Raw genomic sequence first — 21712 nt, forward strand, 5'->3', positions numbered from 1 at the left:
TAAATGTTTTTTTCTTTATCGGTGTAAGGCATTAACAGGGTTGGGAAGGTTACTTTTACAAAGTAGATTACAGAATACATGCTGTAAAGTGTCATTTGTAATGTATTTTGTTAGATTTGTCAAGGTCAGTAATGTAAATCTAAATACTTTGGATTACTTCTGCAGCACTGGCAAATTTGTTCACTTGTTTTGACTATAAACAAGTAAATAAAGAAAATGCACTTCACTTTAAAAATACATTTTCTGAAAGAAAAAAAAAAAACATTATTTAAATTCTCATTAAGAATAATATTTTTGCAGTATAGCTTTGCTTTAATATCAAAGGTCTTACTAGAGAAACTATAGTTATGCTCCAAAGTGAATTTTATTAAGAGATTTCATTATATCATGTACTCAAACCTGGTAACAGATGCATGTAAAGGCAAAAAATAGCATTTTAGCTTAGCATAAAGCTAACTGTTACATGACAGTTTACACAAGGGTTACTATTTCTGCTGCTCCAAATTTCAAAACCTGAGTGAAAACAACGACATCCTTTATGATCGTATGTGGATTCTGTTTGAAACGAGGCAGAAAATATATCATACATTGTATCTTTCTATTCGATGTTAAAGGCTACATTGGTTAGCATTTCTTGTAAAAATACCCTGACCTAAGGCATGTAGTCGTGTATTTATTGGATTTATGTTTCATCTGTCAAAGCATTTCTAACTGTTTTTGTTAAGCTGTAGACACACAATGTAGCTCCTCTATTAAGTTCCTCAATGATGTCATAACCACCTTTTCACTCACAACTGTGTGAACTTGAATAAATGAAACAAATCATAAAGTGTTTCACAGCTGTTCTAAAGCTCCTCGGATTGCATCATTTATATGTATAAATGTATTCAAAATGAATAGACTAAATTAAATAAAACAAATTGCATTAAAATGCAAAGTAATCTCTTTAGGAATCAAAATACTTTAATGTAACTGTATTCTGACTACTAACAATTTAAATTGTAACTGTAGTGGAATACAGTTACTAAAACTCTTGAGAGGGTCGTATTCAACCTCCTCGACAGACAACAGTCTGGCTTCAAATATGAACGCTCAATAGAGACTTCCCTCTTGTCAGTCGCTGAAACCCTGCGACTGGCGAGAGCTAACTCCAAATCATCTTTTTATGACAAATTGCTTGCTATGACACCGGAGACCCACAGCATGTGGAGACTCATGCTACTCTCCACAATCCATGCACAACTTACCACACGCCCCATTGAGAACGAGAGCCACTACTCGCGACCACGAGGAGGTTACCCCATGTGACTCTACCCTCTCTAGCAACTGGGCCAATTTGGTTGCTCAGGAGACCTGTCTGGAGTCACTCAGCACACCTTGGATTCGCACTCGTGACTCCAGGGTGTAACGTTGTCGGATTTTTAAACAAGCCGACTTTTGGGAGTTATCAGTGTATTGGTGTGCATGTAAACACACTCAATGAGTGCAAAAGCCCACCTGATACAGTTTATGCTTAAACCGTTTATGACTTTACCCTGATTAGGGGGAAACCGTTTAAGTTGTTTACATGCTCGTTCTTACACAGATTTTGCTTAATAAACCGACAAATGCATGTGGTCATGTAAACACAATAAACGGTGTTACTTTATCGGAGTTAGGTCATAAACAGCTTAAGAATAAATCTATCAACACGGAAGATTTTTGCTTATTACTCCGATTTGTGCTGCATGTAAACACTTTTACCGGCGTTCTTACCGACTTATAATATGTGCACACGCCTCTTCAGAATGACGTATTATTTCTCATTTGTAAGTTGCTTTGGATAAAAGTGTCTGCCAAATAAATGTCTTCACAGCTTGATGTCAAAAACAGAGAATAACGTGATTATTTCAAAGTCATGTAAGTGCTGATTTCTTGTTTTGTCAGACTTTTTGGAGGTATAAGCATAGTGGCCTGCATGTAAACGTTGAGCGCGTTTACATGCATGTTCTTACACCGATTATGCCTAATAAGCTGGTAACGCATGCGGTCATGTAAACGCAATAAACAGCGTTCCTTTATCGATGTAAAAGGTCATAAACAGCTTATGAATAACAAGATCAACACGGGTAGATTTTTGCCCACTACGCCAATTTTGCGTGGCATGTAAACACCTTACCAGGTGTTCTTACTGGCTCATCCAATGTGGCTAATCGGTTTGACATCAAAAACAAGAATAATGCGATTATTTCAAATGTCACAGATGCAAAATTCTTGCCTTGTCCGAATTTATAAATAAACTTATTTTAGAGAGTAATCAACATATTGATGTAAACGGACTCATTGTTGGCTTGAGCAATGGTGTAAGATCGTGCACGTACATTCAGAGACTTTTAATTGTGGCTTACGTGTACAAATACTTTTCGGGGCCATTGTATTAGCGTCCAATTTTTACAACACAGAAAGGAAGTTGCTGCTCCAATATCTACGAGTGTAATCTTATTCAATATTTGATTGAATACTTCAGATAAAATTCTGCCAAAGAAAATGACTTTTTGAGTGAGATCATTATACAAGCTAGCACAGGTGACTAGCAAAGATTGGGCTTAATTGCCAAAGTTTTTCTGATTTCAACAATCATTTACAATAAAGATTTTACAGAGTATAAGATTTATTTTTCGAGGTGAACGACTCCCAAAGATAAGTTTATCTTAGCAACATAGAATATCATTTTCTTATGCACATTATGTTCCATTTATAAAACAAATAACCTCTAAAATGTAAAAAAAAAAAAAAAAAAAACTGTGGTTGATTGTTGTTAGCACACATTCATGTGTGTATAGATTATCTTATTATAGATTATAGATTATCTTTGATTATCATCAGAACATTATTTCAAATAGTTTTCCCTCCGTAAGTAGCAGCGTGATGGATTGTTTGTCTTTGAATGCCCATTGAAGGGTTGTTTGGGTGTCAGGTGTATTCACAAAGGTGTCCGCAGCCTGCCGGACAGTGTTTCGACTGTTTCAGCCACTCCATCATGTGCTCCAGGTGTCCTCCATGACTGCAGCCCTGACACCACACAAACAACCCCTTGACAACATGATGACACACCGCACAAACACTCGCACACTGATGGCACCTAAAGAGGGTACAAATATAAATAAAAAAATATATTAGAAACATGTTTAAGACATTCCAACAGTGTATAAAATACAGAAAATAAATTTTACACAATATATAATTACTCCATATTACCTTCTTTTAGAATTCGATATAAATACAAATTATTTACTTTCACATAACAGTGAGGATTGAAATTTGGAAGACTTAATTGAAGGAATAAATTATCAGTTTATTAATAAAAACAAATAGCAGGCGATATAATCAAAGGATAAAAGCAAGTCTTATTTTAGTCCACTAGATGGCAGTAAGCACTAAAAAATGTTTGTCTCTATCACAATATACAGATCTGAAATGCAGGTGGCGCTGTAACACATTTTAGCCCTTATAGATGTGCTCGTCCATTGACATTCAGTCTAATTTTCAGTTCAAGCACCACCCTCATTGTTTCACTGAATATCTCGGCCTCTGAGTGGACTACAAGCTCAATCTAGGTGTCATTAGAAAACTGAGTTAACATTTTATCATCAATAGTCGAAAAATGTTTCTGATGATTTGCATGCTTTTCCTGCTGGATGGCATATTTTGTTCTGGACATCTAAGATATAACATTGGATTATTCAGCCAAGCAAGTTCACAGACAAGAAAAAAAATGGCTCATTGTTTAGAAATCTGCCTAAGGTAAAAATAGATATAAAGTTACTTGGGGCTTACAGCATCAGCTATAGGAGCACAAATGAGACGTTTGTATTTGATGACTTACAGAAATAATTTCATTTTGAGTTTTTTTATTTTATTTCAAACTGTAGTATTAGGGCTACAAAATACACATATATACATATATATATATATATACACACACACACATAAAATACACAAAATGCACAGTCACGTTCCTGAGAATGAGAGCTTTCATTTGATATATGACTTGTCTATTTATGTGCTATGTCAAATAATTTTATTTACATTTAAATATTTCCACCCCCTTACCTCTAGGGGGCGCTAATTTGCGACGCAAATGTTTTGAGGCCTTATTTTGTTATTTTATGTAACATAAATGCAGAAATTATGGATATCTGTGCAAAGATCAGATACTGAGCTTTCATATGACACCTCATATGCCTGACTTATGTATACGGGGACTTAAACGTTATAAGTGTAAACTTTTTTTTTTCACGATATAGTTTTAAACAAATTAATTAGAAAAATGTTCATTTATTTGTCAATTTGAAAGGTGATTTATTCACTATTTTTTTAATGAATAAATTGATCCCTTAATTTTATTTTTAAATGGCACTACTACAGTTGTCCTCCATATGGAAACACGAAGACACGAGTTGATCTTGGTTTTAATAAAGAAGTTGCCATGAGTCAGAGGTTTTACCTGTCGCAAATCCAGCCCTTGTTGTTCATTGGTCGTTTGCAGTTGCTGCAGTTGATGTGTAGGGTGGTGGACGTTTGATTCAGACACATAATCGCGCCGCACGTGCTCAGTTTGATCACCTCATTACTGACGTTCCACAGCTCGAACCGCTGCAGCAGGTCAATGTAGGACATATACCAATGTTCCTAAAACACAAACATAGATTACACCACACATCTCATGTTTCGGTTGTCTCAAACAGCATGCCTGCAGAGCATTCATGGACCGGTTGGATGCATATTTCATACAACAACAATACATCTGGCTACAAGAAAGTAGTGTTTCAGCAACCCCAACAACCCCACACTCTCGCTCACTCCACCTGTGTGAGCTCGTCGATCTCCTTTCGGATGCGGTCGCCCAGCACGATGAGCACAGACACAGCCATCTGCACGTCGCCCTGCTCTGCATAGTAACACAGCATTTCCTTAACGATGGGGCAGAAGAACTGAGGGGGCAGGTGCGGGGAGAAGAGAAGCTGTGAGACAGAGATGAGACTGAACGACTCCATAGGGGTCAAACACATGCTCTCCGCCTCGCTTGCGCTCACGTGCGGAGACTCCGGCTTCTCCTGCACCGGCTCCGGGGCCGAGGGGTGGTCCATGATCTCATGACGTAGCGGGAACGCTTCCTGAGGCAGCAGATACTCAGGCTCCTCTGCTGGAGAGAACAGGAGAGAGAAAAATAGAGGAGACTGAGAAAGAGGTGTGTCAGCATGTATAAAGCGGTCTAAACAGCCCTCTCACAAAGAAATGTCTAGGTCATATTTCACCCCAAAATCAAAAGAAAAATAAATACATTTTTTTATTATTCTCATTTCTGTAATGCAACAAAAAGCTGTAATGAAAATCATCCTGTCCGGCAAATATATTGACTTTAAAACTTTTTATATTGTCTAATCAATGCTACAATAATGTTATGTGTTTGAATGATCTGCATTTATATTTATTACATTATATTTATAATTTCAAAGTATTATAACTAGGGCTGTCAATTGATTACAAATTTTAATCGAATTAATTACATGATGTACCGATTAATTAATCGCATATACAAATATTTGCTGAGAAAGCCCCTCATATAACAATAATTCAATATATAATGATGAAATAATTATACATAGTTAACTTTAAATATTAAAAATGATATATATATATATATATACACTCACCTAAAGGATTATTAGGAACACCATACTAATACTGTGTTTGACCCCTTTCGCCTTCAGAACTGCCTTAATTCTACGTGGCATTGATTCAACAAGGTGCTGAAAGCATTCTTTAGAAATGTTGGCCCATATTGATAGGATAGCATCTTGCAGTTGATGGAGATTTGTGGGATGCACATCCAGGGCACGAAGCTCCTGTTCCACCACATCCCAAAGATGCTCTATTGGGTTGAGATCTGGTGACTGTGGGGGCCATTTTAGTACAGTGAACTCATTGTCATGTTCAAGAAACCAATTTGAAATGATTCGAGCTTTGTGACATGGTGCATTATCCTGCTGGAAGTAGCCATCAGAGGATGGGTACATGGTGGCCATAAAGGGATGGACATGGTCAGAAACAATGCTCAGGTAGGCCGTGGCATTTAAACGATGCCCAATTGGCACTAAGGGGCCTAAAGTGTGCCAAGAAAACATCCCCCACACCATTACACCACCACCACCAGCCTGCACAGTGGTAACAAGGCATGATGGATCCATGTTCTCATTCTGTTTACGCCAAATTCTGACTCTACCATCTGAATGTCTCAACAGAAATCGAGACTCATCAGACCAGGCAACATTTTTCCAGTCTTCAACTGTCCAATTTTGGTGAGCTCTTGCAAATTGTAGCCTCTTTTTCCTATTTGTAGTGGAGATGAGTGGTACCTGGTGGGGTCTTCTGCTGTTGTAGCCCATCCGCCTCAAGGTTGTGCGTGTTGTGGCTTCACAAATGCTTTGCTGCATACCTCGGCTGTAACGAGTGGTTATTTCAGGCAAAGTTGCTCTTCTATCAGCTTGAATCAGTCGGCCCATTCTCCTCTGACCTCTAGCATCAACAAGGCATTTTCGCCGACAGGACTGCCGCATACTGGATGTTTTTCCCTTTTCGCACCATTCTTTGTAAACCCTAGAAATGGTTGTGCGTGAAAATCCCAGTAACTGAGCAGATTGTGAAATACTCAGACCGGCCCGTCTGGCACCAACAACCATGCCACGCTCAAGATTGCTTAAATCACCTTTCTTTCCCATTCTGACATTCAGTTTGGAGTTCAGGAGATTGTCTTGACCAGGACCACACCCCTAAATGCATTGAAGCAACTGCCATGTGATTGGTTGATTAGATAATTGCATTAATGAGAAATTGAACAGGTGTTCCTAATAATCCTTTAGGTGAGTGTATATATATATATATATATATATTCAGATAATTAAAATGCATTACATTCTTGTAGCAGAAGAGTTCATCATTGATAAGACAAAAAGTGGCTTTATAATACAATGTATTGTTTACTACCATATTATTGATCATAAGTCAATCATTGACACACAGTTCACAGTAATCCATTTCACAAGTGAATTTGTCAATCAGTTTGAGATTTATTATGAGGGCTTGATTAAGGACCTGTCAATGAACACCTGCGTCAGACATGCTTGTGTTGCGTCTCGGGTGTGTTGTGTCATAAACATGTTTTTAGGTCACTGTGTCAAGTTAAATATAGATTAATACTTAGAACACATCTTGAGATCCCTTAGATCGGATTAGCGCTCCATCAAGTGTTTTGAACACAAGAATGTAACGCATGTTAGTGTTGTTGCTGCTGATGGTTGTTTTCTTCACTGTATAAACTGTGTGTTGCTCATACAGCTGAAGTTTCACTTACTGCCCTCTGGAGTAAACAGGAGGTATTACAAGCTTGCATTCCTCAGGAATCTTCCTTATTACGGTCCGGGGGTATTGCGATTAATTGATTTTTTATTAAATCAACAGCCATAATTATAACATATATATTATTTTAATTAAATATATTGAATTATCTTTTTTTGGAGGGCTTCTCTGAAATATTGTTATATGGGTTTTATTATTATTCCAAAATGCATTAAAAATGTATTTCACACAATTACTTGAATACGCCTCTTCTATGATGAACATGTTTTCAAATACTGAGATCCAAGTCATTTTGATTATTAAGGACTGTACACAATTTACATTACTTTATAAGTCAAAAATCTCATGTGGGGTAACCGTCCTGAGACAGTAAAAAAAGTCTAATTAAAAACTGAAATTCTTGAAAAAAATGAAATGTTAGCATGAGTTGTGCTGAATAGACTTTTATTATTATTTCTTAAGAAAATAAGCAGTGAACATATTTGATATGCAAAATGATTCATATTTGAAAAACTTTTGTCCACCAAATCAAAGTCATGTGGTGTAACTAACATGTATGTAGCAGTTTTGTTATGTGACAGAAATCATAAAACATCATCTCCGTTCCGCTTGAGCAAAACTTGCCTGTCAAGAGTGTCTAAAAGGAAACACTACGCCGTTATATACTGTATTTAATGCATCCTTTATTACAGTTCAAATAATAAGGAAGCGGTCTGTATAAATAAGCACAAGTTCTGAAACTGGCATTTGTCTGTGAGCTTATATGAGTCGCGTGAAAAACAGCGCGAGAGAGTTTCAAACTTCTCTCGGCAGATGCGCGGAGACGCTCATCACCGGCGCACGCCGCTGCAGCTAGATTGTGTTTATAGTGATTGCTCGTGACATAGTGAATTATAATATGAGTGTCACGGTGTGAATCTTATGGTGAAGAAAATCGGTGATATGCAGCTCTATAAAGAAGAAACAGTTTGTTTTTGTGAGTTAAAGATGTATCAAGTGAACAGAAAGGTGAGAGGGTGTAATCTTCGCCCATTATACGATGCAAACAAATACGTTTTTTGATTTGTCTTTTATTGTTTGTTTTCCAATATAAAATATCTAAAACTCCTTATGTACATTTACTTTAGCAGCTAAAATTGTTATCAGAGAGTTTTTAATATAATATTTAATTAAATTGAATATTTAAATATTTTTTAAATATCGAAGAATCCTTAAAACAAGATACATTTACCTGAGAAGCAGCATATAATATATTTTATTTAGACTTGCTTTTAGAGCAAATATCTTGAATATAAGTGTATTTTGTCTTTACTGCACTGGCAGAAGTATGAACAAAATAAAAAAATAAAATGATCAAAATACACGTATATTTAAGATATATTCTCTTAAAGCAGTCTAAATATCTTATAAGCTGCTTTTCAAGTAAATGAATCTTGTTTTAAAGATTTTTAGACGATGTTAAATAGAAAACAAGACAAAAACACTTGATAACAAAAGGATTTTTTGCAGTGACATTTTTTATTTAAACAATAAAAATCCAAGTAGTTTTACCCCCTTAATTCAGTGAATGTCATTTAGAGGTATTTTAAAAGATGATTTGTCCTGTTTATTGTTAATAAGCATGTTTAACACAACCTTTTAAGTCGGGCACATGCTGAATAATCGGTTAAGAGCTAACGATTAATCGTTGCAATAATCGCCGAATAGTCGAATAATCGTTCGATTAGTTGATTCTAAAAATAATCGTTAGTTGCATTCAAGCGTTAGTTTTATATATATATATATTTTTTTTCTTCTCATTTTTATCATCTCCGACAAATGTATTTATTTTATTAATTAATCGGCACATCAGGCAATTGATTCGATACATTTTAAAACGTTTTATTTTATTTTTTCCACATTACGGTACAAGATATTTTATTTTATTTTTCAGCAATAATGGGGGAAATGCATGTAATTGTCATGAAAATATGGCCACAAAGCAAAACATATTTTTTCTTTTGATTTTGGGCTGAAAAATGAGCCGGACATGCTCTTGACAAATGTAGTCATTATTGAAGGATTTGCTCATTAGGGGTTCACACCATTTTAAAATAATTTTTCTATGCTAACATGCATTAGACAGACATTTAATAAAAACCTTTGACTGCTGACGTGCATGATTGGTGCTGTTTTTAGACACCGTGTCAAGAAAAAAAAAGAAGTTTCACTTTAAAAAAAAAAATTCAAAATGCACAAACACGTTCAGTCTGATTATCCGCTTAGTCAAATGTCTTGGGCTTTTCACATGAGGAGTGAGTGACCGTTAACAAAGTTGCTTGGGGAGGCCCGGGTAGCTCAGTGAGTAAAGACGCTGACTACACCTGGAGTCACGAGTTGGAATCCAGGGTGTGCTGAGTGACTCCAGCCAGGTCTCCTAAGCAACCAAATTAGCCCGGTTGCTAGGGAGGGTAGAGTCACATGGGGTAACCTCCTCGTGGTCGCTTGTGGTTCTCGCTCACAGTGGGGTGCGTGGTGAGTTGTGCATGAATGCCACGGAGAATAGCGTGAAGCCTTCAAACGCGCTAAACGAGCCACGTGATAAGATGCACGAATTGATGGTGTCAGACGCGGATGCAACTGAAATTTGTCGTCCGCCACTCGGATCGAGGCGAGCCACCACGAGAACTTAAGAGAGCATTGGGAATTCCAAATTGAGGAGAAAAAACAAAAACATTGTTGCTTGAAGAGTGTTTCAAAGAGTGTTTTGGAACGGAGCTTGTGAGTGTGAATGAAATAAAAATTTGACGTGTAATGCGTGTGTTGACTAACCTGCCTGGTTGTCGTGTTCAATACTGTACAGATCATCATCATCCAGCTCAGCATCTCCAAACAGATACTCGGCCTGACCTTCACTGCCCTCTGTCTCCTCATTCTCTACACAAAAAAAAGAGATTGTTTTGGTTTGTGTTTTCAAGGTTTGTTGTATCCTGACGGTTGTGTATCTGGGCTGACAGCCAAAGAGATACAAGAGAGAGAGAGCCATTAACAGACACTCGAAAACCATTGTGCCACTGGGGAAAGATACTGAACCCTAAACTGTTAAAAGCACTTAAAATACAACATGAAATAATACAATTACCCCCTTTACTTTCTTAATACATGTTCCAGGTCTCACTGTGAACAACTGATTAAATAATAATAATAATAATGTTAAAATACTGACTCAAAAATAACACTTAAACTTAAAACCCTTAATCAATTCCTCCAGACCGCAGATGCTATCTTGTGTTCTTATGTCCGTGTCTCACCATCATTGTTGTTGAGGTTGGTCTCCAGGTTGTGTAAGTTATCTTGTCTGTTTTCTTTGTTTCTCTCATTGAGAGCAGCACTCATCTCCTTCATACTGAAGCTAAAGTCAAAGAAATGTATGTATTTGAGTAAGTCAGACAGGTTCAGACATCAAATATCAGACCGGGTTTTGGAAATGTACCTGTTAACGAGGGGGAGATTCCCTGATTTATTCAGATTGTGATTGGTTGACAAGGATGGATTAGCTGGCTCTGAAAACATGATTCGCAGCATAGTCCATGTGGTTGATTCCTTTACACACACACACACACACACACACACACACACACATACACACCAAATTCAATAAAACTTAAATACTCAATTATAAAATAAATGATAAAAGCAAACAAAACTTCATCTGTACCTGAGGTCTTTTGAGCTTCTTAGCGACTTGAGCGTTGTGCTCACAGAGTTCAGCGAATGGTTTTCCGCTCAGCAGGTAACTTTGCGCAGTATTAATAAACCAGTCCATGCCAACACTGCTGCCCGCTTCACTCTCAAACACATTGAGAGCGCTGGACACCTGCGCAAACTGCTCCGTCACGTCCGGTTTCTTAAAGAAGAAGATGGGGTATCGACGATCGCCGCCCGGGTAGGGTTTACGCCCCACATCACCTACAGATGGAGGAGCTAATAAGGAGAATTTTCAGATTAGAAATCAATATTTTTCAAAGATGGGTGCAAAATGCGTTTCTTCAACTTCAGGCAGTTTCATGTCCAAAAAAATTATCTTTGTTATATGGAGGTCACATTAAAACTGAATTGGAAACTTTTTACTAGGCCTTTATTGTTTATTTTTGGTACTTTTCAAAGGCCTTTTATGTACAGATTTGTCGGTTTTAACCTTGTCCCATTACTTCAATATTAATCTTTGAAAATCCATTATAAAAATACAAATTATTACAACCCCAATTCCCAAAAAGTTGGGACTGTATGAAAAATGCTAATAAAAACAAATGAGTGATTTGTAAATTATATTCACCCTTTGCTAAATTGAAAGCGCTACAGCTAAACATTATATGATGTTTACCTTATGAATTTCAATGTTTTTTTATGTATAGTAATTTCATATCAGATGATTGCAACACGCTGCAAAAAGTTGGGACAGTCGAGCGTTTACCTCTGTGAAACATCACCAGTTCTTCTAATAACATTTATTAAGCATTTGGGCACTGAAGACACAAGTTTGTTAAGTTTAAAAAGTGTAATTTTGCTCCAGTCATCCATTATGAAGGTCTTTAGCTGCACAATTGTACGGGGTCTTCGTTGCCGTATTGTGCACTATATAATGCATCACACATTCTCATTTGGAGATGGTCAGAACTGCAGGCGTGCCAATCTAGCACCCGCACTCTCTGCTTATTCAGCCAGTATGTGGTTTGAAGTTGTCCTGCTGAAAATTCTGGGACATCCCTGGAAAAGACGGTGCTGGGTGGCAGTACAGGCTGCTCCCAAAAGTGTACATATCTGTCTGAATTAATGGTGCCCTCACAGATGTGCGAGTTACCCATGCCATGGGCACTGACACACCCCTGACCCATACAGACACTGACTTTTGGACCTGACGCAGATAACAGCTTGGATGGTCCTTTTCCTCTTTGGCTCGGAGAACACGACGGCTGTGTTTTTCAAAAACTATTTCAATGTGGACTCATCAGACCAAAAAACACAGTTCCACTGTTCTACTTTTCATCTAAGATAAGAACGAGTCCAGAGAATTCGGCAGCGCTTCTGGACAGTGATGATGTACGGCTTCTCCTTTACATAGTAAAGTCTGAACTTGCATCTGTGGATGCAGCAGCGAGTGGTGTTGTCTAACAAATGTATACTAAAGTAATCCCAAACCCATGTTCATGATATCCATCACAGATGAATGATGTTTTTGAAGACAGTGACGTCTGAGGGATCAGAGGTCACATGCATTCAGAAGTGTTTTTCGTCTTGCCCTTTACACACAGAGATTTGACCAGATTCCTTGAATCTTTTATCTATATTGTGCACTGTAGAGGGTGAACTCCTTCCAATTTGTCTTTGGGGAACATTGATCACAAAGTGCTGGATTATTTTCTGAAGCATCTGTTGGCAAATTGACAAGTCTCGAAAGATCCTTGATCTTGAAGTATTAGGCTGTTTTTAGAGGCTCGTTATACTGTATACAGTACTATGACACGATTGCCTCACCTATTGTACATCTCCTGTTTCACATTGCCTTGTTATTTTGACTCGTAAAATTGTTATTGGTCTTATATTGCCCCAATCCCAATTTGTTTGGAGCATGTTACAACATTCATCTGATTTGAAATTACTATACATAAAAATCACAATGAAATTCACAAGGTAAAACATCATATAATGTTTAGTTGTGCTGCTTTCAATATAGCAAAGGGTGAATATAATTTACAAATCACTCCTTTTTGTTTTTATTAGCATTTTTCATACTGTCCCAATCGGAAATGGGGTTGTAAATGTTTAAACTATGATAATCTAAACAAAGAGTGAAATACACAAACTATTTCAATATTTGTAGTGTGAAAATGATTTCAATAATTTCAGAAAAGAAAATATATTTTTTTTATTGAAGGTAATTTCCAATCAAACTATAAATTTGCCAATTATGTAAAAGATTTGAAAATATAATTTCATTGTTTGTATTTAGGATAAATAAAACGTTAGCTATGAAATTAGCACAGACATTGAGGATACAAGAGTCCAAAATGAATAAAATCCCAAAAGCACTTCAGTGCGCAACCAAAATCTCAATATTTACTTTAATATTCACTAAAATGTTTCAAACTGACACAAGGGAAAACAAACTCTTCTGTTAAATGGCCAAGCAGGTACTGTCTTTCTGCACACTTAAAAGTGTGTATTATCTCATTACCAGCCAAGTACATACTTTAGTGCATAGTGCATAGATAATTCACTGGTCACTCACCCGTCATTAGACTTTCTTTAGCGGCAAATGCCAGGTCACCAAACAGTCCGAAACAGAGCCCCTCAGGATTGGCACGGTCGACAGGCCTGCTGGCGTCTTTAAACATGTGCTGGTACAGTGTGCTGTCCTTTGACCCTGACAACAGGAAGTAGGGGTCGTGCTGGTGCCGCCACACGATTCCAGTGGTAACGTCTTTGTGCTCCTCAAACGTAGCAAAAGGAATGAACGGCCGACGGACGTCCCACACGTAGATGTTGTGATCCACCATCATTGAGCAGGTCGCAAGGTGATAGCGGCGCTCTGGACGCCACTTTACTCTTGCCACCGATGCAATGGTCTGAACGCAGTAGATTTCCTTCACCCGATTGGTCGACATGTCCCAGACTTTTACCATCTTGTCCCGCCCACCTGTTGCAAGCCAACCCCTTGAAGAGAATGATACAATAATTATTATAAATAAACTGTAAATAAATCATTCTTACAAATAAACTTCCAGCTGAACATTCAGTAAAATGCATTGTGAATGACGTTTCATTTTGTCTGGAAAGCCCTCTGTAGCTGATACACATTTAAAAAGTACAGTCTCTCTCTTTGCAGTCATTCTTTGTCAAAACACTGTTCAAAATAAACAAACCTGTCCTCAGGGTGCCAGTCACAGCAGAAAACCGGCCCTGTGTGTGCGGTAAACATTCTCTCGTAACGGTCGGGTCTGCGGATGTCCCACAGCTGCACGTTTCCATTCTCGAACGAGGCCGCAAATGTGAAATAATCCTTCATACTGAACTGCACATCCCGTACACTCTCTGACTGACCTGAAACACAAACACACAAACTGTGATTGTGTATAGCTGCTAAACAGTCTTTCTTAAACTAAACCGTAAGATACAATTAATATAAAAAGTATACAATTAATATACTATCACACACGTGGCATGTGTTTTTGAGTGTTCATGCATGAGTTTGGACTAGAGTTAGATCGATATATTGGTTTTACCGATTAATCTGTGCTGACAGTTTCTTTATGCAACTATCGGTTATTTGTAAAAGTCTATGCCGATAGTTGCAGATAGTTTTTTGCGACAATCGGTTATTTGTAAAAGTCTATGCCGATAGTTGCAGATAGTTTTTTGCAACTATCGGTTATTTGTAAAAGTCTATGCCGATAGTTTTTTGCAACTATCAGTTATTTGTAAAAAATCTATGCCGATAGTTGCAGATAGTTTTTTGCAACTATCGGTTATTTGTAAAAGTCTATGCCGATAGTTGCAGATAGTTTTTTGCAACTATCGGTTATTTGTAAAAGTCTATGCCGATAGTTTTTTGCAACTATCAGTTATTTGTAAAAGTCTATGCCGATAGATGCAGATAGTTTTTTGCAACTATCGGTTATTTGTAAAAGTCTATGCCGATAGTTGCAGATAGTTTTTTGCAACTATCGGTTATTTGTAAAAGTCTATGCCGATAGTTGCAGATAGTTTTTTTGCAACTATCGGTTATTTGTAAAAGTCTATGCCGATAGTTTTTTGCAACTATCAGTTATTTGTAAAAATCTATGCCGATAGTTGCAGATAGTTTTTGCAACTATCGGTTATTTGTAAAAGTCTATGCCGATAGTTGCAGATAGTTTTTTGCAACTATCGGTTATTTGTAAAGTCTATGCCATAGTTTTTGCAACTATCAGTTATTTGTAAAAGTCTATGCCGATAGATGCAGATAGTTTTTGCAACTATCGGTTATTTGTAAAAGTCTATGCCGATAGTTGCAGATAGTTTTTGCAACTATCGGTTATTTGTAAAAGTCTATGCCGATAGTTGCAGATAGTTTTTTTGCAACTATCGGTTATTTGTAAAAGTCTATGCCGATAGTTGCAGATAGTTTTTTGCAACTATCGGTTATATGTAAAATTCTATGCCGATAGTTTTTTGCAACTATCGGTTATTTGTACAAATCTATGCTGATTTTTTACAACTTTTTTTGTATTTCTTCTTGTTCCTTTGTGGCCGACACTGGAGGAATCTACAGTTAGAATGGCTTGGTTCTACAGTATAACACTGGCCTTTAGAGGTAAAGATAAGAGCCAATAATTCCTGACAATATTCATCCATATTTTTTTTATCCTCACTTCAATGCATATTTTGATTAGGTAAGTCCTAAATCGAAGCAAGGGTATGAAAAGAAAAATGTGACTATATGGAAACTGGCCCCATCACCACATCATGTCTCCAACTTAATATCTTGTGAATAATAATAAAAAACCTCACCTGGTGAAATGTATATATACAAAATCCTTAATCTGGTGAATTTATAGTATTCATTTGGTAAATACTTAAATATAGAGCATTGTAAGGGAGCCAAGTCTCCATTATTTTAAAATAAGAGTCCAGAAGTAAGTATGTGTATTTTGAGTGTGCTCATAGTCACATGTTATGCACCAAATCTTCATTTACTTCCTGGTTATTACTGATATTTTGGAAGCACAATAAATTGCATCCAGGATTTTATTCCTTTTGGACTCTTCTCCTCTATGTCTAAAAAAGTATTTTTAACAATCTACAAATCGATTTTAAAAACTATCGGATGATTAATAGGTTATCTGTCATTTACACCACCTTAGTAATCGGTATCTGCAAAATCCACTACTGATAGACCTCTAGTTTGGACATACCTGAAAACGTGCTGACGCTCTCTTTCTTTCGCAGGTCAAAACACTTCATGAATCCATCCTGAGATCCAGACAGCAGCATGTGCACCTCTGTGGGATGAAAACAGACTTTGTTTACTGTGCGCTTGTGTTCCGTAAACAGCTGCTCCTGCTTATTGCGGCAGGGTCGCGCCAGGTTCCACGTGACCACGGCTCCATTGGTGGCTGCAGTGGCGAGCAAATTCTCCTCCATTTGATGCCACATGACGTCTGCACAGCTGAAGTTCAGTGAAGGTTTCCGGCCCACACGCAGGTTCAGACGCTCCACGAAACCTTCTTCCTCCAGACCGTATATCTTGAAAATGTTTCGCCCGGCAATCACAACCTGAGACATGATAAGATGTCATAAGTTAGCTACAGTGGCCGCAGAAATTATTTACACATTTAAGCCACACTGTAATTTAATTCGCTAACAAAATATCAAAGCAAAAATACTTTCTGAGCCATGTTGGCAGGAGAATTTTATCACATTAAAAACCTGAAAGTGTCCAAATACTGTCTGTCTTGATTCTTAATAGTACATGTATATATTTATTTATTAGACCTAATGAATTTGCATTTGTAAAATGTTTGCATTTTTCTTATCTAATGCAATGACACTTAGACATTTGCCCAAATACTTTTTTGGGTCACTGTGCACACGGGCCACACACACACACACACACACACACACACACACACGTGCGCACACACACACACACACACAAAAGTATTTCATTGCATATGTCATTGCATATACATATATAATAACTTAGGAGAAACAAAGGACTTTGAAATAAGGTGTTAAAGAAACAAACAGTAGACAGTATTTTTACCTGTGTAGCATCCCGACACACACTTATGGCATTGGCTGGTGCATCCAGGTGGCAAAACATGGTGCGACCACTGATGGTGCTGACCTTAGTCATCTTCTCCATCTCAGACTGCAAAGTAAAGAGCAAAAGCAGAAAACAGAGGGAAAATAAACATAAAGAGAAACAGAACAGAACATGAGAGAGGAGTAGTTGCAGTTCCTTCCCTGGCCAGCAGGTGGAACATGGATTCTAATCAACAGTTAATGTATATCTCTCGTGGTGAAGATGCTCTTATGAGTATTTATACAAGGATGCCCCATATGTTCAGAATTGGGTGGTGGAAAAAATGCATTAATTTAAGAATATCAGTGTCTATAGAGTCGTCATTTTTATTTTATAGCACTTTATTTTATTTTACAAAAAACATAGTATCAAAGCAGCTTTATAGAAAATCATGCAATAACAGAAAATGAAACTGTAATATCTATAAAGTCTTACATAGTGTAATTGTAAATTAAATGTATAAAAATCAATAATTTAATAATTAAATAATAATTGTATTTATAACCCCTGTGAGCAAGCCGAAGGCGTCTGTGGCAAGGAACACGTGTTGGTTAATGGAGAAAAATAAGGTTGAGAGTTTATACAAAGATTTTGCATGAACTGTAAGATTGAGTAATGTCTTTGAAGATCAGCCTGGATTAACTGCAGAAGTTAACTTTAGCATAGTTTCATCCACTTTTCACGCTATTTTCTTATCGACAATGTGAAAATGTGTAAAAAAATATTTGCGAAATTTGCCGTCTTCTGCCTGTTTCCATTCAAATGGCCTTTTATCGCTAAAAATTGTGTGCGTGATGACGTCATGCCTAAAAAACACTTTGTCTTATAAGTTTTGATTTATGGCAAAATAAATCTGCCGTTAAGCCGTTTCCACACAGAAATGTGTGTTTATCGCTAATTGTGTACCTTTAACCTCCCAGATGTCCCTAAGTTTTGGTAAAATGGGGAGAGTATTGGGACAATTCATTGACACTAGCGAGCGCACTGACATTTTAATTTCACAAATAAATGCAATGAGAAGAGGAACTGCAATCAAAAGGGAGCTGTTGTCCTTCTGACAGGACTGTAATATCGGTCCTGATGTTGCACCTATTGCTAAAAATATCTAAAAGCTTAAAATGTACAAAAGACTTGTTTTCTGAAAGTGAACTCAGCATTGGACAAATAGTTCTGATAGTTTATAGTCTTGCAGAACATTCTGAACGTCCTTCAGCCGACTGTATTCATCTACAGGACAGGGTACGGCTAATTTAAGTTTGTGTAAAGAAGAGGCATATATAGGTCTAAAAATATCATTTATTTTAGTTTTAAAATGTATTATTTTATTTAATGCTTTAAATATTTGGTAATTTATTTAATTTAATACAGGGAATTATGCTAAACAATAATTAATAAATTGGGCTATATTTCAGTGTTCCAAAAAAATCACAATTGATGTTTTTCTCCTAGTTTTGTGTATTTATATTTAATTTAAAACATCTTTGTGCACAGAAATGATGTTTTTTGTATTGTGGGTTAATTTCATGACTGCCGTCTATTATTTTGAATGGTGTGTAAAAGCAACTTTAATAAATAAACGGATGGCTACCATCGCTACCGTGATTAAATTAATCTCAAAAAGTGTCCATTCATTTGTTCTCCTTGTACTTGTCGATGACCGGTGCATGATACGAGATATTTGTGTTGGCACTCCTGGAAGTGTTTGCAGATCGGATCTATAAGCCGTTAACATCAATAATAATCACGTACAATAAATTTGCTTTCAAGGATGTATACCTTGTCATCACGATTAACAATTGGGGTAAATTCTGACATGTGACACTATTTGTTTGCGTTAATGCCAATTTTCTCGTCAAAAAGTTTACATAGAGTTTATGCACTAGAGTTAAACTAGAGAAAAATATTATGTCGACACTTGTGAAATTTTAGAGACACTTTGCACTTCCATCAGCTTTATTTTGATGTGCAAAAACTTTTTTCGCAAAAAAATCCTTGGATGGAAATGTAGTTAATGATGCATTGTCCTTTGTTATTTGGCTGATGAGGCATTTGTTGGCAGTTAAATGACAGTCTATGTATCCATTTCAAGAGTGTAGTCCATCATTAGACCAAGGTGATGCAGGTAGAGATCAATGAGGCGATGGCCCTGCTCTGGGCAATAAGTGTAAAGACACAAACATATATAAAAGGGGTTGACACTTACGCTTTGTGATCAAAGCCTGTTCCGTTGAGAATAAACAGCTTCAACTTTCTCATTCATTTGACACCAAGGCCTTTGGGAAAACAGAGACAAAGAAAATAATTATCCATTCCAGTCAATGAGTTAAAGGGACAGTCGCTGAAAAACGAAAATTCTGTCATCATCATATTTACCCTCATGGCGTTCCAAATCTTTAGGATGAAGGCGGATGTCAAGATTTTAATTGAATAATGGCTTAAACTTCAGTCTGTTCCACACACAAAGCTAGTGTATGGCTCCAGATGAATTCAAATATAGTGCTCGAGTCCTATGGACCACTTTAAGGACACTTTTATTGTGTTTTTGCATTCGTTTTCAAGCTTGAAAGCCCTTATTCGTTGTAATTGCTCCAAATCGTATTGCGCCATGTCGACTGGGTTGCCTTTCAAAGTATAACGACCATAAGTAACTACGAATGCGTTTGACACATGCACGCTATAACTGCTTTGTGATAATCGTTCAGTACAGTCAACGGCAGGCGCAGACGAGCCACGCAGACAAGGACTGACTGTCCACGTGTTGAGAAAATCTGGGCCACATGCGGACAGTTCACGCAGACTGTGCTAATGACAAAATTTGCGTCGTGCAATCTGTGCGCAGCGCAGCGCAACGCGGACAACCGAAGTATACTTTGACCTAAAATAAATATTACAGGTTCAATAAAAGTTAAGCTCAATCGAGAGTATTTGTGGCATAATATTGATAACCATAAAAAAATATTTTGATTCATCCCTCCTTTTATACAAAAAAAAAAAGCATAAATCTGAGCTAGAGTCATGCAATTACAATGGCAGTCAATGGGGCCAATCCGTAAACGTTAAAATACTCACGGTTTCAAACGTACAGCCACAAGATGTAAACATTGTGTGCGTTAACATGATTTTTCTGTGATAAAACCGCTTACTAACCTTTTTTGTGTAAAGTTATTGCCAATTTTACAACTTTGTTGCCATGACAAGTCACCGCCGTAAACACTAAAACGATCATAAAAACGATGTTATAAACAATTTTACATATCAAATAATACACAAGTTTTAACAGCAGAATTAATATAAATGCTTATATAAAATTATAAGTTTCACATTACTGTTTAAACTCTCCAAAAATTGGACCCATTGACTGCCATTGTAACCTTGATATTTGCTTTTTTAAAGGAAAGGAGGGACGAGTTGAAATTAATTTTTGTGGTAATCAACATTATGCCACAAATGCTGTCGATTGAGCTTTACTTGTATTGAACCCAGAATATTACTTTAAGAAAGTCATACAGGTTGAGAACCACATGCGGGTGAGTAAATGATGCCAGTATTTTAACTTTTCATTAAATATGCCTTTAAATAATTTACAATAAGGTACCTGCATGAAAACAATTCTTTGAGAGTTAAAATAACTGTACAGATCATGCTAAAGATGTTCAGTGGTGGTGAATGGAAAAACATTAAGGGATATTAATGTTATTTCCATCAAAAAATTTTACCATCGGTAAATTCCACTTCTCGTGACAGTCAGTACGTGACGTCACGCACACATTTTCACGAGCACGTTCAACATGTTTATATGGAATTACACACTGACCTGCAGAACAGAAAGAAAAATGACCACAATATTAGCAGCAGAGCAACAATATTAATAATCAAACACAATATGAAAAAAATATATTAGCAATAATATATTATTAATATAAAATAAAGTGATTTTAAAATGTGCTATATACGATAAACTATATATGACATGATAAACAGTTAAAATAAATAGTTTATTATCATTATTCAAATTATGTGTTATGTATGTTATGGACAGAAAATGCAGAAAAAGTTACACTAAAAATAAATAATTTATGGAAATGGTATTACACGATTCATATTATCCTTTTGCTATTTAAAGACAGATTGTTACTTCGTGATTATAGTAAGCAGTTTTCTATACTACGATCATGGAGCTATCTATGATATCTGAATGTTTATTGTGTTTAAGTTTGTCCTTTGGTGCTCATGACAGCCACTTCCCAAAACAAAGTGCAACAAATGCACACAACTCTGCTTATTACAGCCGTAATAACGCCAGCAACAAGAGCAGTTTATAATACAGCTTTTATATGCTTCGGGACATGAATGTTAACCTGTAATTTAAGTTTAGATTTGGACAAAATAGCGGCACAGAACTCACCCTTTTTCAAAACAAATGTGCTCACCGTTCACGAGAAGCGGAAGTAGGATGATTACTTACGTTCGCTGCTGACGTCATTTCCT

The 21712-nt window shown here is 36.7% G+C and overlaps 1 protein-coding gene across 2 annotated transcripts; it reads right to left on the reverse strand.

The window, feature by feature from the left end:
- Positions 1–252: 252 nt before the first annotated feature.
- Positions 253–21663, reverse strand: wdr24 (WD repeat domain 24). 2 transcript variants are annotated; one of them, XM_052113880.1, is made up of 14 exons: positions 21630–21663; positions 20941–21038; positions 19428–19497; positions 17183–17290; positions 16332–16692; positions 14301–14478; positions 13667–14091; positions 11096–11361; positions 10871–10980; positions 10689–10789; positions 10210–10314; positions 4848–5182; positions 4487–4671; positions 253–3121 (listed from the first exon to the last, which is right to left on the reverse strand). In XM_052113880.1, exons 4-14 carry the CDS (start codon positions 17282–17284, stop codon positions 2953–2955), a joined length of 2337 nt encoding a protein of 778 aa, XP_051969840.1. In that variant the 5' UTR covers positions 17285–17290; positions 19428–19497; positions 20941–21038; positions 21630–21663; the 3' UTR covers positions 253–2952. The 2 variants fall into 2 exon arrangements, with proteins under 2 accessions (XP_051969840.1, XP_051969838.1); XM_052113878.1 differs by having other exon boundaries at positions 4848–5185.
- Between the last annotated feature and the right edge of the window lie 49 nt (positions 21664–21712).

This window comes from Xyrauchen texanus, chromosome 41 (assembly GCF_025860055.1).
Source record: "Xyrauchen texanus isolate HMW12.3.18 chromosome 41, RBS_HiC_50CHRs, whole genome shotgun sequence".
NCBI lineage: Eukaryota > Metazoa > Chordata > Actinopteri > Cypriniformes > Catostomidae > Xyrauchen > Xyrauchen texanus.

Bases quoted from the DNA above. Each gene is read 5' to 3' on its own strand.
- wdr24 (XM_052113878.1), bottom strand. From the start codon at position 17,284: ATGGAGAAGATGACTAAGGTCAGCACCATCAGTGGTCGCACCATGTTT. The intron at 16,693-17,182 runs GTAAAAATACTG...ATCATGTCTCAG, and splicing joins TGTGTCGGGATGCTACACAG to GTTGTGATTGCCGGGCGAAA. The intron at 10,981-11,095 runs GTACAGATGAAG...GTGTGTGTAAAG, and splicing joins AGAAGCTCAAAAGACCTCAG to GAATCAACCACATGGACTAT.